Source organism: Rhineura floridana, chromosome 16 (assembly GCF_030035675.1).
Source record: "Rhineura floridana isolate rRhiFlo1 chromosome 16, rRhiFlo1.hap2, whole genome shotgun sequence".
NCBI classification, from domain to species: Eukaryota; Metazoa; Chordata; class Lepidosauria; order Squamata; family Rhineuridae; genus Rhineura; species Rhineura floridana.
Window position 1 is genome coordinate 36,428,788 of NC_084495.1, and position 20,328 is coordinate 36,449,115.

The 20,328-nt window shown below is 45.5% G+C and overlaps 1 protein-coding gene across 3 annotated transcripts in view; it reads right to left on the reverse strand.

Annotated features, from left to right (window-relative positions):
• FRMD7 (FERM domain containing 7) overlaps nt 1–20,328 on the reverse strand; it is a 40,364-nt gene that overhangs the window by 2,391 nt on the left and 17,645 nt on the right. The window contains exons 1-10 of one of the 3 annotated variants that reach the window (XM_061598536.1): nt 17,889–17,969; nt 17,684–17,726; nt 14,933–15,144; nt 12,058–12,155; nt 11,026–11,140; nt 10,077–10,224; nt 7,063–7,158; nt 6,093–6,256; nt 3,623–3,691; nt 904–976 (exon numbers count right to left, since the gene is read on the reverse strand). In XM_061598536.1, the coding sequence (XP_061454520.1) occupies nt 904–976; nt 3,623–3,691; nt 6,093–6,256; nt 7,063–7,158; nt 10,077–10,224; nt 11,026–11,140; nt 12,058–12,155; nt 14,933–14,985 (816 nt within the window). In that variant the 5' untranslated portion in view covers nt 14,986–15,144; nt 17,684–17,726; nt 17,889–17,969. Of the gene's footprint in view, nt 1–903; nt 977–3,622; nt 3,692–6,092; nt 6,257–7,062; nt 7,159–10,076; nt 10,225–11,025; nt 11,141–12,057; nt 12,156–14,932; nt 15,145–17,683; nt 17,811–17,888; nt 17,970–20,328 lie in introns of those variants that run through there. The other 2 variants (XM_061598533.1, XM_061598534.1) reach the window with 2 other exon arrangements.

The following is a 20,328-nucleotide window of genomic DNA, read 5'->3' on the forward strand; positions in this document are numbered from 1 at the left end:
GACCAATTATTTCTCTCTCTGGTTCCCTTCCCTCTCAAGTGACAACACTCTCTACCTCCGGGAAGCTCACAGGTGCTTTTCAAGCAGTTTTGGTTTGTTTTTAACACTCTTTGAATTCACAAATGTGTACATTTCTGCATACTTAGGGAGTTGCCCAAATACTGTATGTAGAAATGACTCTTTGTAGCCCTGTTTCACTTCCAAACTAATTGGCACTCACCTACCCATGTTTGCTGTTAGATGGAATTATAAGGATAAGATTTCTCCATCTGAGAGCCCACCCATTATGTTTCTGAATGAGTCACTATTCCATGCGCACCTCCCCAGAGGACAAACAGTTCTTGTACAGCAGGTACAACTGAAGATTGCAATTGCACCTAGTGCAGAATTGCAGAAAAATGGAGTAAACCCAAGCAGATGCTGACAGGAAAGAGGCTAAATCAGAGTCCTGGAGAAATCTAACAGTCTTCCCCCCGCCCCCGCCATTGTGGGTAAGTATTAGGGAATCACAGGAGACTTGGTTTTTGAATTAATTTCCTTCAGTTCATCTGCAATTCTAGTGTGCCTCTCTTAAAATGGCAGTTAAAATCTGCCTTTTTTATAAGTTAAAAACTGCTAATGGGAGGAGCCTTGTGGTCCAAGTGTTTTAGTTGATTAACTGATTTATCAATAAAACAGTGGAGGCCTAATTAAAACAGTAGAGGCAGCTTGTAGAGGTCATTTGCCATAGATATAATCAGAGAGACAGAGGTAAGATTTGCTTACAGCCTGCTAACTGGGCTAAAATTTGAAGTGGGCATTTTCCCCAAACATACAACACATCCCATATCTATGGCCACTGGTTCCAGTCTTTCTTTCATATAATTGCACCTCCCCGCCCTGGCCTCTGACAACATTACATACTTGTTTGGAAACATCTGTAAGAAGGTCTGGTGACGACCGGCACTGTCTCTCATATCGAGAGGGATAACGTTTCCTGAAATTAAAGTAAAGGTGCACTGGTTGACATCTCAAATATAATTCAGATCTGATGACAAGGAAATCCATCTCAGGAAATATGCGTGTTCAAACACCCTGCAAAACTTCTTGTCTCAGGTCATGCTCAGTGTAATGCTAATATGTGAAGGTAAATTTTAATAGGGCATCAATTTAGCAGTCAACCAAATGTACATTGTAGGCAAAGAATTGGCTGCCGGTCACTACTTTAAGGAGAAGCCTTGACTTATAAGACCCTAAATAGCTTGGGATGAGGCTCCCTGAGAGACCGCCTTCTCCCATGCAGTTCACCAAGATCATTGTGATCTTCTGGGGAGATGAAGATGGTATTGCTTTGCATGGATGTTCACCTGACTGCAGTATAGAGAAGGGCCTTTTCAGGGGTGGCACCTATACCCAGTGGAATGATCCTCCAATAATGATCAGGCCGGCTTGACTATGTCATGCTAAACCATTATTTGCAGACACAGCCACTGTGGCTAAGCCCAACAGTGTTTTCACTGGGATGCACATTTGAATATACATGCCTTGGCGGAATTAATCATGAGTAAATACCTTTTTAAAACATAACAATGAGTTGCTTGACTGCGTACAAGAGAGCCACAGAAGATTTGCAGGGGGACTGGCTTAATTAAACTCTCCAAATCCACACTATAGAATTGAAATTAGTTGTGATCACAAGAAGCATTAAGTGTGCATGTCACAGTAGGCCTGAATAGACCCTGCAGCTTGCTTTAATCCTGCAGCCATAGCAGTGCACTCCTGCCAAAGAGACAATCCTCTTTAATAAACAGAGCTGTGGCTTGTCTCTTCGGCCTTGGGAACTGCTGCAACTCAAACACGGAAGCAAAGGTCCGCTGTGCACGTGACTCTCCCCATGCATACATATGGTCTTTCCTCCCAGTTAATTTTAGTAATTCTAAACTGCACCGGTTGCTATTTCCTCTTAATTAATTACTTCTTGCTATTTTTAGCGATGAGTTAGGTTTTTTCTACTCCAGCACCAAATACACTGCATGCAGGTGCAGTTGATGCTTTTAAGGTGCATTTCTGCCTCTGTGCATTCTCTTTGGGGATTAGTGCCTCATAGAATCATAAATAGTAGAGATGGCCTAGAAGGCCATCAAGTCCACCCCCCTGCTCAATGCAGGAATCCAAATTAAAGCATACCTGAGCGGTGCCTGTCCAGCTGCTCCTTTAATGCTTCCACCATTGGAGAGCCCACCACTCCCTAGGTCGCTGGTTCCATTGTCGTACAGCTCTAACAGTTAGGATGTTTTCCCTGATGTTCATTTGAAATATGGCTTCTTCCAACTTGAGCCCATTATTCCGCATCCTGCACTCTGGGATGACCAAGAAGAAATCCTGGCCGTCTTCCATGTGGCAATCTTTCAAGGATTTGAAGAGTGCTATCCTATCTCCCCTCAGTCTTCTCTTCTCAGGGCTAAACATGCCCAGTTCTTTCAATCTCTCCTCATAGGGCTTTGTTTCCAGTCCCCTGATCATCCTCGTTGCCCTTCTCTGAACCTATTCCAGTTTGTCTGCATCCTTCTTAATGTGTGGTGTCCAGGACTGGACACAGTACTCAAGATGAGGCCTAACCAGTGCCTAATAGAGGGGAACTAGTACTTTATCTGGTTTGGAAATGATATTTCTGTTAATGCAGCCTAAAATAGCATTTGCCTTTTTTGCAGCCACATCAAGCTGTTGGCTCATATTCAGCTTATGATCAACAACAATTCCAAGATCCTTCTCGCATGTAGTATCACTGAGCCAAGTAACCCCCATCTTATAACTGTACATTTGCTTTCTTTTTCCTAGGTGTAGAACTTACACTTATCCCTGTTAAATTTCATTATGTTGTTTTCAGCCCAGTGCTCCAGCCTATCATCAACAGTTGCTCTGGTGCAGGCTTGTTCAACACCGCACACTGTAGTTTAGATAGGTAGTGCTTTCTAGCTAGCTGTCTAGCACCTTATATACCCAGTCGATCATTATGCTCTGCAAGTGCAGGCCTCCTGCAGATACCATCTCATCAGGAAGTCTGTTCCGCACAACATAGGAAGCGGACCTATATTGTAGCGGCACCTATCCTTTGGAATCCCCTCCCCTTAAATATTAGACAGGCGCCATCTCTGTTATCTTTTCGGCACCTACTGAAGACCTTCCTCTTTTAACAAGCCTTTTAAGTAAAAATCTTATCCCAGTCTGCGTCTGTGTTGGAATTGCTTTTTAAAGCTTTTTTAAATATGTTTTGTTTTAAGATTTTCAAAGATGTCTTCTTTTAATATATTTGAAAGTTTGTTTTTAAGATGTTTTAGAGTGTTATTCGTGTTTTTGTTTGCCGCCCTGGGCTCCTACTGGGAGGAAGGGCAGCATATAAATGTTATTGTTAACAACAACAACGACAATAATAATAACAATGCTTCAGTGGTGTAGGACAGCTCTTCACCTCAGATAAAACTAAGCTTGTCTCCGGCAAGCTTTGTTAATTTAATTCCTTCTAGCAATTTCATTTCAGACAACTCTGCTCTTGAGAACTTCACTGTCAGGCTTTTATCTGAAGGGAGGGCTGCAAGCAGAGCCCAGGAAAGCAGGCGGGAGTTTTGTTGTGGAGAGATCTTACCTCTCAAATGGCAGGCTCTTCAGCTTCCCTTTCGTTGCATGTTCCAGCAGCTGCCGCTGGGTTCTTCCACTGCCATTTTAAGGACAAGAAATACATGAACACAGTTCTGGCACTCTCTCCCCAGACGACTGTCACCCACATTTACACTACACCAGAGCTTGGAAAAGTGACTTTTTTTGAACTACAACTCCCATCAGCCCAATCCAGTGGCCATGTTGGCTGGAGCTGATGGGAGTTGTAGTTCAAAAAAAGTAACTTTTCCAAGCTCTGCACTACATGCAGCACAACCTGCGTCTATAATAAACAAGGTAGATGGGATTATCATTTGCATTGCTCGGGTAGCACCCCCGATGTGCACAGGGGCTCTACTCCATATAGAGGGCAGGGGCCCCAAAGGGAGGGAAACAGAGGTGGGATAAACAAAGGGACAGAATTTGCATTTGTTTCAGTTCCGCGTACTTAGACTGAGTTACGATCTGGGGAGTTGTGCCAAAGGCTTCGTTTGAGAAATGTCCTGGACAGCCTGAGTGGGTGTCCAGATCAAGCCAAAACAGAGTAAGGTGGCTGGCACATAAAGATGTCCAACACAGCCAATTTTATTTAGGGGATCTGTTCCATTTTTTTTTATTAATTTACCAAGACATTACAAACTCATAAAAAGTCAACCAAGAAAAAAAAGAAAAACTTTTCAGAATTCAACATTACATTTTCACACATCAGTTCCTTAAATTCCGGTGTTGAATTGGGCCATACATTTATACTGTACATTAAGTCTATTACATATTTGTTAATTTCCAATATTTTCCCACTTTGCCGTTACAGGATCATTTCAGGGAGCTTGGTTTAACTTCCTTATTAACTCTCCGTCAACTGTTTCATATAAGGAAGAGAGACAATTTCACAAGAGTTTGGTTTGATTTTATTAGATTTATTAGTGAACAGGCTGATGGTCCAGTAGAGCCAACAGTATCTTCTCGGATATGGGATTTATTTCAGAAATGTCTAGATCTCCCTGAGTGGCTCTAGGGGATGCTCGGAATCAAAGATGATCTAAGACAGGGGTTCCCAAACTTTTCTCCCCATGGACCACTTGAAAACTGCCCAAGGTCTTAGCAGACTGCTTAATACTTTTTCTGCCTGTTGTAGCAATAGCCATGCACTGTGCTAGTTGTGCGATTTTTGCTGAATCAAGTTTAAGCTTCTTAATTTTAGCCTCCCATTAACTTTGTTGCTAATCCTCTCAAGTGCCTTTCAAGTGCCTCCTTCCTCCGTCACTTCTGGCCTGTCCCGCTCACCTTCTGGACAGACCGCCCAGTTCTGAAAACAATGGGGCAGCCACTGTGCCTGCTGTTCACTCTGTGCCCACTGCTATTCCAAGACCTGCCACGGACCACCTGAATGAAGCTCGTGGACCACTGTTGGACCACAATTTGGGGGCCTCTGATCTAAGATGGTTTTTAGTGCCAGAGACAGAAAATCCAAACAGCAGCCATCCGAAAATAAAGTCCCTCACAGACAATTTGCTGCCTTTTAACAGTGCTGCAAAATCCAACAGTTCATGTTGGCCATTTCACTCTGCCTAATGGTAGGGCCGGCCTTCTGCAGAGGCTCTGCAAACTAGGCTTTCAGCTGGTGTACCACATCTAAGATCTTGGAGCATCTTTCCTCATTGCTGCAATAACATGAATCATTCTGTGAGAGGAATAGCCATGTCCAGGGAGAGGCCAGTTTGTGTACAGCGCAATCCCTGCCCAAATGCTTCCTGAAGAACACTTAGGGATCATCACAAAATTGGCCACACAAACTACTCATGCACAGAGAGAAGCGAGAGTTGCAGAGGGAGTGAAAGGAAAGAACGCCAGTCTATGGCTCCTTTGGAGGTCTCTCATCCTGGCAATACCATTGCAATAGCCTTCCATGGAAAATGGAAGAGGGAATTTAGCAGGACAGAGAACAGATGAGGAAAATTTGGAACAGCCCACTACAGATCACCCCTGAGGGAGCCAGCCTGCTTCAAACAAGCCTGCACAGAATCCTTTAGCACAAGGATGAGTAACCCTTTTCAGGCCAAGGGCCACGTAGCCTCATGGCTAACCTCCCAAGGGCCACGTGGCAGTAGTGGGCAGGCCCAGAGGCAAAAAGTGAGTGGGGCAACAGGCGTGACTCTTTGTGTGGTAGGCTACTTTCCAGCTACATAAACATCAGAGGCTACCACACACACTCCACCCAGGCATGCAAGGTGCTTCAAGCCAGGAGCACATTCTGGCCAGTCAAAGGGGCCTGAGGGGGGCACGAAGGAAGGCCGGTGAGGGGTATGTCTTGGAGAGAGGGGGTGTGGCCTGGGGAGGGGCATGGCCCAGGGAGAGCTCTGGGGGCCAGAGAGAGGCACCTCAGCCCACTGGCCAGAGTTCCCCACTCCTCCTTTATTGAATTAGTCCCCATTGGCTGATGGGGGCAGGGGCTGTCTTACCTGTATCGGAAGCTCGAGCCCTTGCTGCACAGAAAGGGTTTGGGCTTTGACTTTGGCTCCTCAGAGAGTCGGAAGAAAGTGTGGTACTCCACGCAGGTCTTCCAGAAGGCCTTACACGAGTCTCGGTCGGCCATGGTGAACTCCAGGGTATCCTTGCGCAAGGCCTGAGAGGGAGGGGAGAGGGAGAGAGGTTCATAGTGGGAAGTTAGCCCTGTCAGTCTGTCAGTGTGGTGCAATGGTTAGAGGGTTGGAGTAGGGCCTGGGAGAACAGGGTCCAAATCTTCACTCAGCTACTGTTTCTCAGCCTAACCTACCTCTCAGGGTTGTTATGACTGTGAAGGGGAAGACCCACCTACACCACCTTGAGCTCCTTGGAGGAAAGGTGTTTTTGAATAGCTGGCTGAGCAGGGATTTGAACCTGCGAGGGGAAGAGGGGGTCTCCTAACAACTCTCAGCACCCTTAACAGACTACAGGTCCCAGGATTCTTTGGGGGAAGCCATGACTACTTAAAGCGGTATCATAGTGCTTTACATGTACTACGAGTGCACGGCCTTACAGAAAGTGGTTGCTGCAGACATGATTAGGCAAGCCAACTGGAGAAATGCTGGAACGGCATTTTGGAGATTCTGTCTCTTGGTCGCACCGAACGTCCGGTATGCATGTTGTCACTGGACATCCAGTGTTGTGCCAAATTGCCTGCATTAATGGCTGCCTGGAGAAAGCGTGGCCTAGCACGAAGACACACATCCCAATATACCTGCCCATTCTTCCTTCCAAGGCCAGGCTGCAAGGACAGCTGTGTAGGGAAGCCCACCTTTAGCAGATTCTGCTGCTTAGCTGTAGTGCCAGCTGCGATGTCGCGCAGACCGTGGAGGGCTTTGGAGGCAAATGCGTCGGGATAACCCAGTTGTGCTTTAAGCCGACTTTGCTACAAAACGGCATGAAGGAAGGAAGCAACATCGTTCTTACCGACATGTTCGCGTGGAGTTTGATCAGGAAATGCTTCCGTTTGAAACTCAGCTTGCGGATTTTGGACCAGTTGAAGGTGTTGATCTTTGTATTCCCCTGCAGAGAAAGAGGCAAGCATGCTGTGTAAGTTACACAAAAGGAAGGCATGGTGAGCTAGGATGCCCGGACAGGGCTGCCATTGTCGTGGGGAACAGCTCACTCTGCAGTGTTCGGTAGTGAAAAATGAAAACCCTTGGATTACCAGGAAGCAAAAAAACAGGGTCACAGTAACGCAGAAATCATCCCAAATGACTGCGTCTCTTACAGGTTTTGTTTCCGTTACTCCCAAGACTGTTTGGAATATTAACCTGCAAACATACATTATTTATTACATTAGAAAATAAAAAGAGCCAAAGGGGGCACATCTAGTCCATCCTCTGGTTCTCACAGGGGCCAACCAGATGCCCCAATGGGAAGCCCACAAGCAGGACCTGAGTGCAAGAGCACTCTCCCTTGCTGCGATTCCAGCAGCTGGAATTCAGGGGCAAACTGCCTCCAGCAACGGATAAAGAGCGTAAGGCATCGTTATAACGTCCCAATTCCAAACGTACCATAAAAACATCATATTGCTTTGCTGAATAATAATGAGGAGGATCATAGAATCATAGAGTTGGAAGGGGCCTTGTAGGCCATCGAGTCCAACCCCCTGCTCACAGCAGGAAATCCACAGCTAGAGCATCTCCCGCAGATAGCTGTCCAGCCTCTGCCTGAAGACATCCAGCGAAGGGGATCCCACCACCTCCCTAGGCAGTCGGTTCCATTGCCGAACTGCCCTTACTGTCAAGAAGTTCCTTCTAATGTCCAATCTGAATCTACGCTCCTGCAACTTAAAACCATTAGACCTAGTCCTACTATGGGGTGGTATTCAACTAACCTGCCCCATCAGCACCAAGATTACCGCTACCGCAATAGGACTTTCCCCCTCCCCTTCCCGCAAGTGCTCCATACCCTCCCCAAATCTGCTGCGAAGGGTTGGTTTAGGGGGAGGAGGGAAGGAGTTCCGTTGTGCAAGCAGAAAGTAGTTCAGTAGCACTGGCTTAGCGCTATGTCGAATACAAACCATTTAATGGGATATTTGGGCTGTTGTATGATCAGAGCCAGCTCCAGGTTTGAGGGGGGTCCCTGGTGGGCTCTGGAGAGCTGAGGTGGTGGTGGCAGCAACAACAATCTGCTGGGCAGCTTGGAACTGCCATTTTAATTTCCCAGAATTCCCTCAATGCAGCATGTGGGGTATGCAGTGTATCCTATGCAATGTAGTCTACGTCTGTGTTGGAATTGCTTTTTAATATGTTCTTAAACCTTCTTTTTTAAAATGTTTTTAATCTGAGAAGATATTTTGAAAGCTTTTTTAAGAAACTTCTTTAAAGATGTTTTTGATTTAATGTGTTTTAAAGGTTGTTTTTATGATGATTGAAAGTTTTTAGTGCCTTTGTTTGCCTCCCTGGGCTCCTGCCGGGAGGAAGGGCGGGATATAAATCAAATAATAAATAAATAAATTATGGGATATTGAAAGGGCAGCTCCCCAGACTTCAGGCCTCGCTGCTTTTGAAAAGGGCATCCCAAGCATGCTGACCCCTCCTTCTTATCCATGAATGGTGCTATTCTGGCTACACATGCATCTTCACTCGAGCCTGAACATCAACAGAGGGAATTATTTCTTTTCCATGCTGTGTGCCATTTCGTCTCGACCTGGGAGGGTTTTGTTTTCCAGAGCTTGAGAAAACTCTGATCTCTGCTGATGTTTAACACTGGGCAAATCGTTGTGATTTTCGTCTATTTCCTGGCTTCTTCCCCAGTTGGAGGTGTGGCCGTCTAGGACTTGTAGCGCCCACATCACACTGCAAACACCAACCAAAGTATGTGATTGCTCTGCAAATATGTCATGGAGTCCCAGTACCATGTAATTGCCCTGAAATTAGGTGGCTATTTTTGGCAGAAGATTATATGGTCAAGAGATGTCTAGCTACCGTGTAACACCAAGTTCTGACATTGCAGCATTTTGGTTTACCAGGGGAAGACAGAATTGGAGACGCCCACATCAAAGGGCGCTCGAGAAACAGGCTGGCTCTTCCTCTAGACAGCAACTGCAGGAGGACTGAGCCAAAAGCAATGAGAAGCTGAAGCAACCTATCTCAGATTCCCCACTAATTTCCCTCCCCCTGTGTTCATCAGGAAGCATCACAATGGGCAGGAAGCTTTTGATTAACATTGTAAAGGACCTTAGTTGAATGGGACTAGGGTTTGAGCCACAGAGGACACTGGAGAATAAAAAAAAATATCACTATATGGCTGCATTCAGACATGGGGGTTATTGTATTAGTTTTAGTGATAACGGTAGTGTTTCTATCCCAATTTCTAACATTCCTGTCACACTGCAGTTCTTGTTGCATTAGGGCACTGTGGCTTTTTGACCAACATATTGCAATGTTGCGCTAAATTTCATTCACATCAGTGAGCGTGATGTGACACAACAATGTCACTGGACATGACACAACTTCCCCATCCTTTCTGCGCATGCGCACTTCGGTTCCCCCATGAAAATGGCAGGAAAGAACTGTATGCCAGCATACCTCCCCAAATTTTGTCACTTTACTCCAGCGACTTTCTGGGTTAATGGGGTTGCAACAAGATTTTTTCTGGAGGCACCCAACACAGAAAGGAGAGCTAAATTTCCGCTCGATTCTGCTAGATTTCCAGAAGAGGCTTTTATGTCACACGAAAGATAAAATAAAATGAGAAATTATCAGGTAAGGAACTGTTGTAAAACTGGAGTAAACTGCTGTCTGAATGCAGCCTCTGAAGTGCTGCGTAGAATCTGTGTTTCGATTCTGTTTCCAGCGGATCACAGAAAACCAGTGCCTTAGCATCCCCAAGGAGGTCTGCAGTGGATGCGGTCAAAGGCAGCAAGTATACATCATAGCAGCAACTTTACATTTACTTCCTGAGGTGTTGTCAGAAGAAGTTTTTCTCTATACCCTCAAAACCAGGACTCCCATGTGAGTGACGGCCAAATTGATCTGGGTCCCTTCCCCATCGCTGGCTGCATGGGGTCTGATGCCATACATCTCTAATGTCCTAGCGATGTCCAAGAGGTGCACATCTGATTCAGCAGGGGTGTTGCCTCTAGAAAGAAAAGAGGATTATTTCAGCACCCCCATCAATTTTAGGCTCTTCCAGGGGATCGTTCCCATACTTCTGATCCCCCACAATCCAGATGTGTGGGGTGCTTCGCCTAACCAAGAGGATCAGTGTAGTGTAGTGGTTAGAGTGTTAGATCTGGACTGATGAGACCTGCATTCAAATCCTCATTTGGGCTGTGAAGCTCACATGGTGACCTTGGGCCAGTCAGCTTCTCTCAGACTAACCTACCTCACAGAGTTTTACTGAGGATAAATGTATGTCACCCTGCGCATCTTGGGGAAAAGGTGGGATATAAATGTAACAACCACAGCAATCACCATCACCACCACATTATGAAATAACATTTAATATAGCTGAGTTGATAAGGCAAAAATAATTGATTAGCAGGGCTGTGAACCTGCAGAAATACCGAGAAACCACAGAATAGGGTAGGATGCACCATGCACCTTCCTGAGAATCTCAGTTTTTAAAAAAACCAAGTTTCTAGTTCTTATGACTGTACATAAAACTTATGAAGGTACACAAATAATGCTTGCTGTGATTTTAGACAGTTGGGGATGGGTGAATAAAATTTTTAGTGGTTTTGGGGGGTGGGGAGCACAACTGAAGCTTCATCGCCCAATATAATCCATTTGCTTAATTTGTACAAGTTGTAAAATCCAGATTTTCTATGCACAGAACTTTTGATTATTATTTTTCAGACTGCAGAACAGAACAGCCACAGTACTGCTTCCAGATTCTGTACCAATAAAGCAGAAAGTGGCAAGTGGCAAAAACACTTACACATGTTTCTTGTGGAAATGCATGATCTTGTTTGCCAAATACTCTTGGTTTAATAAATATTTGTGCGTTTCCAGGTGCTTTTGATCAATTTCTTCATGAAAATCCCCCAGCGCAGCTGCAAGATGAAACCACACAAACTAAGAATCTCTTTGGAAGACCCGGAGTCAGGAGTGGGCATTTGTAGGCTTCCTGGAACAATTTTATTTTTATTTTTAATAAAACCTTGAAATCCACCAACCACAGCCAAGAGAGAAACAGTATCTATGGGTGGGACCATTAGCAAAATGGTGGTTATGGATGGACACATCTGTCAGTTTCAGTTTCTAATTTTTCCACTGGAAAAATTCAGTTCTTTGCATTTCCACACCAGTTTGCAAAGTTTATTTTAAAGTCCTCATGAAAACTCATCAATGTTTTAATGCAAATTTAACCTGATATACACATTTTGTTATATAATTTCCCTTGATATACACATTTTGTAAGCAGTTTCCCCTAATATGTTATTTTATATTAATATATGCATTTTAATGCACACTTCCCCATAATATATACATTATTTGGTTGGAGAATTGCACTGAAAAATTCAGAGAAGTGCAAATTTTGAAGGATAACAGCATTCCAGTTCATGTATTTTTTCAGGAGATGTGAACTAGGAGTTGCATATTAAAATGTGAACTGAACCAAGCCGTAATGGTGGCTCAGGGAGAGGAGCAAATGTCCTAATGGACTCCACAGACCACACAAATGGAATTCAGAGCAGGGCCCTCACTGAAAGACCCCTGTGGCTGCGGGCGAGATGGGCTAATCCTATATGCAGAACAGGCTGTCCAAATGCAAAAGCCGACAATGCCTTTACCTCTAATAGTGAATGGGGGGGGGGTTGGACAAGTTCAGCTTTCCTTGCAACGCTGAGAAAAACTGAACGGCTGACATCTCCTCAACCTGTGCAGGCACAGGAGCCCTGCAGGAATGTTGCATCTAGCCAACCTTGTGCAGAATTCCAATGGGCCTCCTGGGCGACGCTGTACGTACACTGCAAAAGGTGCGATACCATCAGGGCTGAACTGTTATCGCTGCAGGGGAGTCTTCCACAGGACAAGTCCTTCTTGATTTGGAGAGTGAACATATATCTAAAAAACATTTCAAAGGCATCACTGCTAAGAAGTCCCTCCCAAAATCCTCCCCCTCCCACAGGAGATGTAGGGGTAACAGCAGACCTTCGGGCATATGGTGCAACACACAAATATGCATGTACCCGTCCACGTTAGCCAACTAGTGTTGTTGATTAACATAAATTCTGTGATTTAGTGTGCATCATTTTGTGTTCATGAAATTCCACACAACATTAGTACATCAGAACTTGCCTGTACTGAGACAGACCAGTGTTGAGCTCAGTGTTGTCCATAAGGGAGAGGGCCCTGTGTGGAATGCACTCCCCACTGAGATCCACCTGGCGCCTTCATTGACATCTTTTCAGTGCCTGGTAAGGACTTACATTTTCCCCCAGGTATCTGATAGACCAAGATGATGTTCTTGTGTGTGTGTGTGCTGCCAGAGCTTCCTGTGGCTGTGTGTGTGTGTTATTGTTTTATTTGTTTTCATTGTATAATATATTTATTACTTTTGTTTTTAACAAAATAGGTTGGAGACCTTCAGGTAACAAGCAATGAATAAATCTAATAAATAAATTATAATAATACATTGGGTTGTATCCAGTGCAAGTCCTACTCAGAGTCGACCCGTTGAAATTAATGGACCAATGTTAGTTATCTCTATTCATTTCAATGGGTCTGCTCTGAACAGAACTAGTATTAGATACAACCCAATGACTGGCAATAGCTCTCCAGGTTTTCAAGACAGGCGTCTCCAGGCCTGTCTGGAGATGCTGAGAACTTCATCTGTGACTGTCTGCCTGCAGAGCAAGTGCCCTATCGCTGAGCTGTGGCCCTGTCCCAAGATCAGGACCAGGTCCCAGGTACCCAGCCAGCTGTGACTGATTCCCATCACCTGTCCCTCTTGGGAGGGATACAGAAGCCGGCTGGCTGAGCTGGCCTGGGAGACCCAGTGCCTGCAGGAAGAAGGAGAACATCGCCACCCAGGGAGGGAGAGCCTGCTGTTGCTGCTGCTGCTGGAACACCACCTCCACCACCCTTCCCAGTGGGACTGCTGCCTGGCAGACGTGCCTCCTGCAGGACCAGGTCCCAGGCACCCAGCCAGCTGTGACTAATTTCCATCACCTGTCCCTCTTGGGAGGGATACATAAGCCGGCTGGCTGAGGTGGCCTGGGAGACCCAGTGCCTGCAGGAAGAAGGAGAACATCGCCACCCAGGGAAGGAGAGCCTGCTGTTGCTGCTGCTGTTGGAACACCACCTCCACCACCCTTCCCAGTGGGACTGCTGCCTGGCAGACGTGCCTCCTGCAGGACCAGGTCCCAGGTACCCAGCCAGCTGTGACTGATTCCCATCACCTGTCCCTCTTGGGAGGGATACATAAGCCGGCTGGCTGAGGTGGCCTGGGGTTTTGTCTTTTGTTTTGTTTTCTTTTGGGTGCCATTGGTTTTAGCTATGGGTGGGTTCGGTTTCGTTTTATATTGTAGTTCTTGGGTTGTTATGTAGTTTGTATGTTGCATTTTACTTGATCTTGTACGCCGCCTAGAGTGGCTGCTTGTGCGGCCAGATAGGCGGCCTAGAAATAAAATTTATTATTATTATATTATTTATTCTTCTTCCTAATCCTCTTGATTCTGTAGAAATGAAGCTGAGCAAGACCAGATCAGCAGAACCCTAATGGGGATCAGTGTACAGGCCTTCCAGAATAAGTGCAAGATGGTCTAAGTTGATTAGTTTGCCTTAGTTTCACAAGCAAGGTAAAAAGCAGGATTCCCAAATAAAGCACCCATCTTACATACATTGGTATAAATGTGCTTATTGTGAATAGGTTTATCTGCTTTTGCCAGGCATGCAGAAGGGTGAGGCCCTGAAGCCTCACCTCGAGACGACTGGTCTCGGCATCCGGCTTAACCCCTTGCCCTTCCCATCCAGCTTCTGCAGTTTCATCACTCTTTGTAAACACTTTCAATCCTATCTTTACCACCTGAAGGGCTAGAAACTTGGGTTTTTCTTTAAATGAAAGTGAAGATTCCTGCAGGATGCTGAATCCGACGCCTAGTACCAATTTCTGGACCTCTCACTTTACAGTAACGGATACATATGAGGTCCTCCTCCTGTGTAGGGGTTTGGGTCACTGCATTCCTAGTCCTCTGTTGATTTCTATTACATCATTTACCAGGTTTCTCTGTTTTAATGATGCACATGTCCACTGGGAGCAAAGCACATTTTAAATAAAATTGTGACAGCAGTTGGGATAGAATGGGCATAGTCCACCAGAAACCTCGTTTACACAAGCAGTTCCTAGTGTCCTGAAGATAGCAGTAGCAGTGATAGAAGCCAATGTGGTATAGTGGTTAGAGTGCTGGAATAGAACCTAGGAGACCAAGGTTCAAATCCTCACCCAGTCATGAAGCCTTGAGCAACTTGGAGGAAAGGTGAGATAAAAATGTAATAAAATAACAACAATAACTATAAGATAACATAATTGTCTCAAATGCAACAATACCAAAGTGTAGTAAAAAAAAAAAATGAACAAGGCAGTTACGTTTTATTGAGATCAGGCTGAGGCTGCTGTGAGTCTGGAGGGCACCATATTGGCGATGGCAGATTTAGACAGTGTTTTTACCATTTACACAGGAGAAAAAGAAGAATACTCTTGAGCTAAAGATGTTGAGTTATTTAAAGCATTTCATGAAACCTGGACTCAGAACACTCACAAGGAAGTGATTTCTGAATGAAACAACAGCAAAAACAAGCAAGCCAAAGAACAGGCAGTGTGAAAAAACAACAACCCATACCTTGTCAGCTCTTCTCTCAGATGGCCCGGATCCACTGGGAAAAATTTCACCATAAATTTGAAAAGAATCTCCTTAGGATCTTAAAACACAACATCTTCATAAGTTTGGTTTCAAAGGTCTGTCGGGAACATTTACAAATCTCTTCATTTCCACAGCCTGCGGGATCAGCTTTTCTGAATACTCTAGCCAAACAGGAATGGAGCAATCCACTGCTATATTGAGGGATGGAAAAAGAAGGACCTGAGGCAGAAAGGGGAAACCGGTGGCCTTCCAGATGTCGCTGGACTACAACACCCATCATCCTTGACCATTGGCCAAGCTGGGGCAGCTGGGATTTGGTGTCCAACAACATTTGGAGTGCCACAGGTTCCCCATCCCTGCTCTACGGGCACCTCTCAAACTGGGAAAGCCAAACAGCTCTTAGCTTGGGGTGCAACTAGAGGCAAAATCCATGGTCAGGATCCACCACACTTTTTATAAAGACTAGCAGCAGACATATTCCCTTCCCCTCCCCCAATAAGATTTTGGAACAAGAGCACTTTTGTTGCGGGTTTCTCCTTCCTCTTGCCTCACAAACATGCTGTTTCCCCAAATATAATATAACAACCCCCTCAAGCTGCTATTTCCCCACAGGACAAAATGTGCGGACATCAAGGGTCACAATTCATTGGGCGTGCTTCACAAAATAAATTGCTCGGGATTGTAGGTCCATAGGAATCTGCCTTACACCCAGCCATTGGTTCGTGATTGAGCTCAGTATTGTTGACACTGACTGGCAGTGGCTCTCCGGGCTTCAGACATGGAATATTCCCAGCCCTATGCCGGGGCTTGAACCCGGGACCTTCTGCATGCAGAGCAGACACCCTCCCATTGAGCTACGGCCTTTCTGTGGCTTCCTTTCTCCTTCCCAGGTGCTTGCCTGGAGACACTACCGGTCCCTTTAAGACCCTGATGTCAGCAGACAGTTGCTGCTCTCCATCCCGTCCCACCTGCTGGAAGCACTTTGGGACAGAGATGCGGGTTACATAGCACAAGAAGATGCTGGCTGGATCAAACCAGCCGTCCATCTTGTCCCAGCTTGCTGGGTTGTTTTCATCTAAGTCCTGCTCAGAGCAGGCCTACTGAAACTAGTCAACCTGTTACAGCACGGCTGTTCGATTCAGTGGGTCTACTTTGGGCAGGACTAACAATGAATGCCACCCTCTGGAACATGGGAAACTATGAATTCAGTATTCAGTAATTGAATAGGAAGCGACCTCATGCTGAGTCAGACCACTGGTCTATCCAGTTCAGTACGGCCTACATCGACTGGCAGCAGCTGCCCAGGGTTTCAGACCAGGAGAGTTTCCCAGCCCTACCTGGGGGTGCTCCTGGGGATTGAATCTGGGGCCTTCTGCATGCAAGGCTGGTGCTCTCCCACTGAGCTACAGCGGCCCTCCCCCTGTACCGCAGAGTCACCAACAAGTAGGGAACTATGACAGCCACCTCCCCGTGGCTGTGTGTATCCCCAGATGTACTCAGAGGAAGGCTGTGTATGGACACAGAACAGGGGTTCCCAAACGGTGGATTTGTGGTTGAAGACGGGAGACAGCGCAGCCATCACACGACATAGCCATACTGATTTTAAATTCTATTCCCGTCGCTTTTTTTATTTCTTACGCTTTTATTTATAAAAGACAGATGGTCTTTTATAAATAATTATATAAATGATTATATAATTATATATATAATTGTCTTATAAAAGACTTAACATAAAAAGATTTATAGTCTTTTATTGTATTACAATTTGAATTCCACCGAATTCAATGAAAAATGATATAGCACCGACCGCAGCGCATCACAACTGCTGAAAGAGGCAGGGGGGGAAATAATTCAGTGGCTCGCTGAGACCCTAAGCAATTTTCAGGTGGTGCATGGGGGAGCCGGGGGGAGTTTGGGAACCACTGACACAGAGGATTCATTTTGCTGTCATGTCTAATAAGGACCTAAGAGCAGCCTTGCTAGATCAGGCCAAAGAACTATCTAGGTAGTCCAACCCCCTCTTTCTCACAGCAGCCCACCAGATATCTCTGGGAAGGCCACAAGTGGGACTGGAAAGACATGCCCCGCTCAGCCACAGCGTCCCATCATACTTCCTCTCAGCCTGGGTTGCAGGTAGCCTTCATGGCCAGCAGCTAGGACAGAAGGATCTATCCACTGAGGGTCTCCCAGTTTTTCTATTCTTAAATTCAGTTTCCCGTATTTCTGTAGCAATTTGCAGTTATTATTCTTTTAAATCCTCATGAAAATTCTTCAGCACTTTAGTATGCATTTATCTTAACACACACATTTTTGTATGTATGCAGTTTTGACAAATATACAAATTTCTGCAAGCATTCTCCTAATATCATGCATTTTTGTATGTTATTTTCACTAATATATCCATTCACATGCACTCTCTCCCCATTTTTGTAAACATTGTTTGGTGAACTGCATTTCAGATCAGTGCAAATTTGGGAGGAATTTTCGGTTCTCATGTTTCTTCCCATCCTTCCTAGCGCCTACAGTAGTTTCACCACTTTGCATAGCACCACCTGCACTCATAGTGCTCTAAAATAAGCAGTAAACAAACTTGAATTATTATGCTAGCTCCAATTGGAAGAGCCAAAGATGGGCAAAAGGTGTGCTGAAGCCGAGCTCCACCTCCTGGCCTTTAATCAGCTGTTGCCTTAGAAAAGTGTTTTTTTTTAAGAAATTAACAAAAATACTTACTTTTAATCTGCTTTGTTATAGGCTTGAGAAGTTCCAGCCAAGTCTGTAAGAACAAAAAAGAAGTGGATCATAGATCTTGGGCTGATCCTGACCAGATCTACATATGCAGCAGGAAGAATGAGCTGAATGTCACTTCAGACTGCAGGTGAGGTTTGCCTTTTTTGGACTCTCTCTTATGTAAGCAACAACATCACCCAAATCCTACCTGCAAATGGAGTTGTAGTGCTTGGGGGGGGTGGAGTCCTAGCCGAGTCCTCCACTTGCTGTGCTAGCTGTCCTTTTGCAGGGAGGTATAATTTAACAGACTTTAAAAAAAAAAAAAAACACCAACTTCTCCCTACTTGCATTGTGAAGCGATACAGTCCATTCAACCACCTCAGGAATCAGGACTCTACCCTCTCATTCTGCTGCATACATAAATAGGAGACCACAAGCCGAGTCTAGCAGCTGAAAAATGTCGCCAAGTTAATCTGTGTACTGATGTATATCATGGAGTGATGTTCCTTTAATGGTTTTCTGGGAAGGAAAAACAGCCTTTCGGCTGACAGGCAAATATTCACTGCTTTCCTTTCTTTATAAATACAGACTCCTGTTTTTGGCCCATTGCACTCCAACAAGTTAATGAAGCAAAGTGAAGTCAGCAGTCCCCGTTGTTGTCTTTATGATGTAAAACTGGACCAGTGATGCTCTGTGCCACTTAGATTGCCCCCTCTCCCCACTACTCACCCCCCACCCCCACAACCTGGATTTCCCTTCTGGATTCAGGTCTGTTTGGCTGAGATGGGATTTTTCACTAGTGAAAAGAAAAGGGGTCAAAAATAACACAACCGTGGCTGTTTGTGTGGCTGGAGAGCAATTTCCAATGGCATATAAATAGCTCAGCTTAAACACCAAAGAGGCCAGCTGACGGCAGGCAGGGAGCTTTCACAACTCGCCGCACCTCCAGCATCTATTCCAAAATATGCCCCTTTAGGAAGGCAAACAGAAAGCTTGTGTTTGTTTGTGTTTAAAAACCCCAAAAACTCTTATAACAAAATAGTAAATAAACTCATAAACAAACAAAGGCAAGATGCATCAGCAGTAGCAAAAAACAAAACAAAAGCTGTATTAAAAATTTAACCTAAACAAATGAATCTTACATGTAAGTCAGAGATGTAGAGCCTCAGATCTGGGAGCCAAATGCAGCCCTCCAGGCCCCCAGATGGCTCCCCTGGCCACACACAGAATCTTCTTACTCTTACTCATTTCTCAAACCAGTGGCATCACTAGCGGGGTGCGGGGAGTGTGGACCACACCCGGGTGACACCATGAGGGGGGTGACACCCAGAGCTGCCCCGTTGCGGGGCAGGGCACCCGCGCCATTGCCCGGCAAAGGAGCCGAGAAGCACTCTGGGTCGGCGTCAGAGCAGCCAACTCCTCCTCAGAGGCAGGCAGGCAGGCGGGCGGGCGGGCGAGACCGGGAGCAGCGTCGGCGGGGCAAGGGAGGCACGCCGGCATTCCCAGGCCTGCTTCTCCGGCTGGGTGCCCCTCTGGGGTGACCTCAGCAGGGCATTTGGGGGCTCACCAAGGAGTTACCGCACCGGGTGACACCAACCCTAGTGACGCCACTGTCTCAAACCACTTTCTGAAGTGAAGGGTCAAATCAATAAAGAAGTGTGGAGCGGCCATGTTAAAAGGTAGGGGCAGGGCATTCCAGGCAGGGGATTGCCAACCCCTGCTTAGATATTGATATGTTTGCGGAAGATGCCTAGTCAAGCTTTACTAACAGCGCAATCCAAATCTTATCTACTCAGAAGTAAGTCCTATTGAGTTCTATGGAGCTTAGTCCCTTAGTAAGTGTGTTTAGAATGTCAGCCTTCAGGGGCATCCATCTTTACTCCCGAGTGTTCCCATCTAACATCTCTACAACACTAGGCTCCTTTCTTCCTACAATGGCCTACTAGTGACTGACCTGGGCTGAGGGCACTTAATCCTTTTTTCTCAGAAGCAAGTTGGCTAGATTAAACGTTCCCTACCCAGGCTCCATCTTTTAGCTAAGATTTCTATCTTAATTTCCAATCAGAGAAATGTTTTTGTTTGAATTGTATGCACCAAGCAACTGTGGTTGATGCTTCATGTATCATGTGTAATGACATCACTTGGGCCTGCCTTGTGACATCACTCAGGTACACCCCTATGACATCACTAGGGCCCGCCCCCAAAATCTCAGGGTTTATTTATTTATTTATTTATTGCACTTGTATACCACCCCATAGCCGAAGCTGTCTGGGCAGTTTACAGCAATCAAAAACATTAAAACAAATACACAATTTAAAAACATATTTTAAAAACAATTTAAAACACAATCTTAAAATTCAAAACAATATAAAAACAATTTAAAAACACATGCTAAAATGCCTGGGAGAAGAGGAAAGTTTTGACCTGGCGCCGGAAAGATAACAGTGTTGGCGCCAGGCGCACCTCATCACAGGAATCATTCCATAATTTGAGGGCCACCACTGAGAAGGCCCTCTCCCTTGTTGCCATTCTCCAAGCTTCCCTTGGAGTAGGCACTCGGAGGAGGGCCTTTGATCTTGAATGTAGTGTACGGGTGGTTCGTATCGGGAGAGGCGTTCCATCAGGTATTGTGGTCTAAGCCTTCTAAG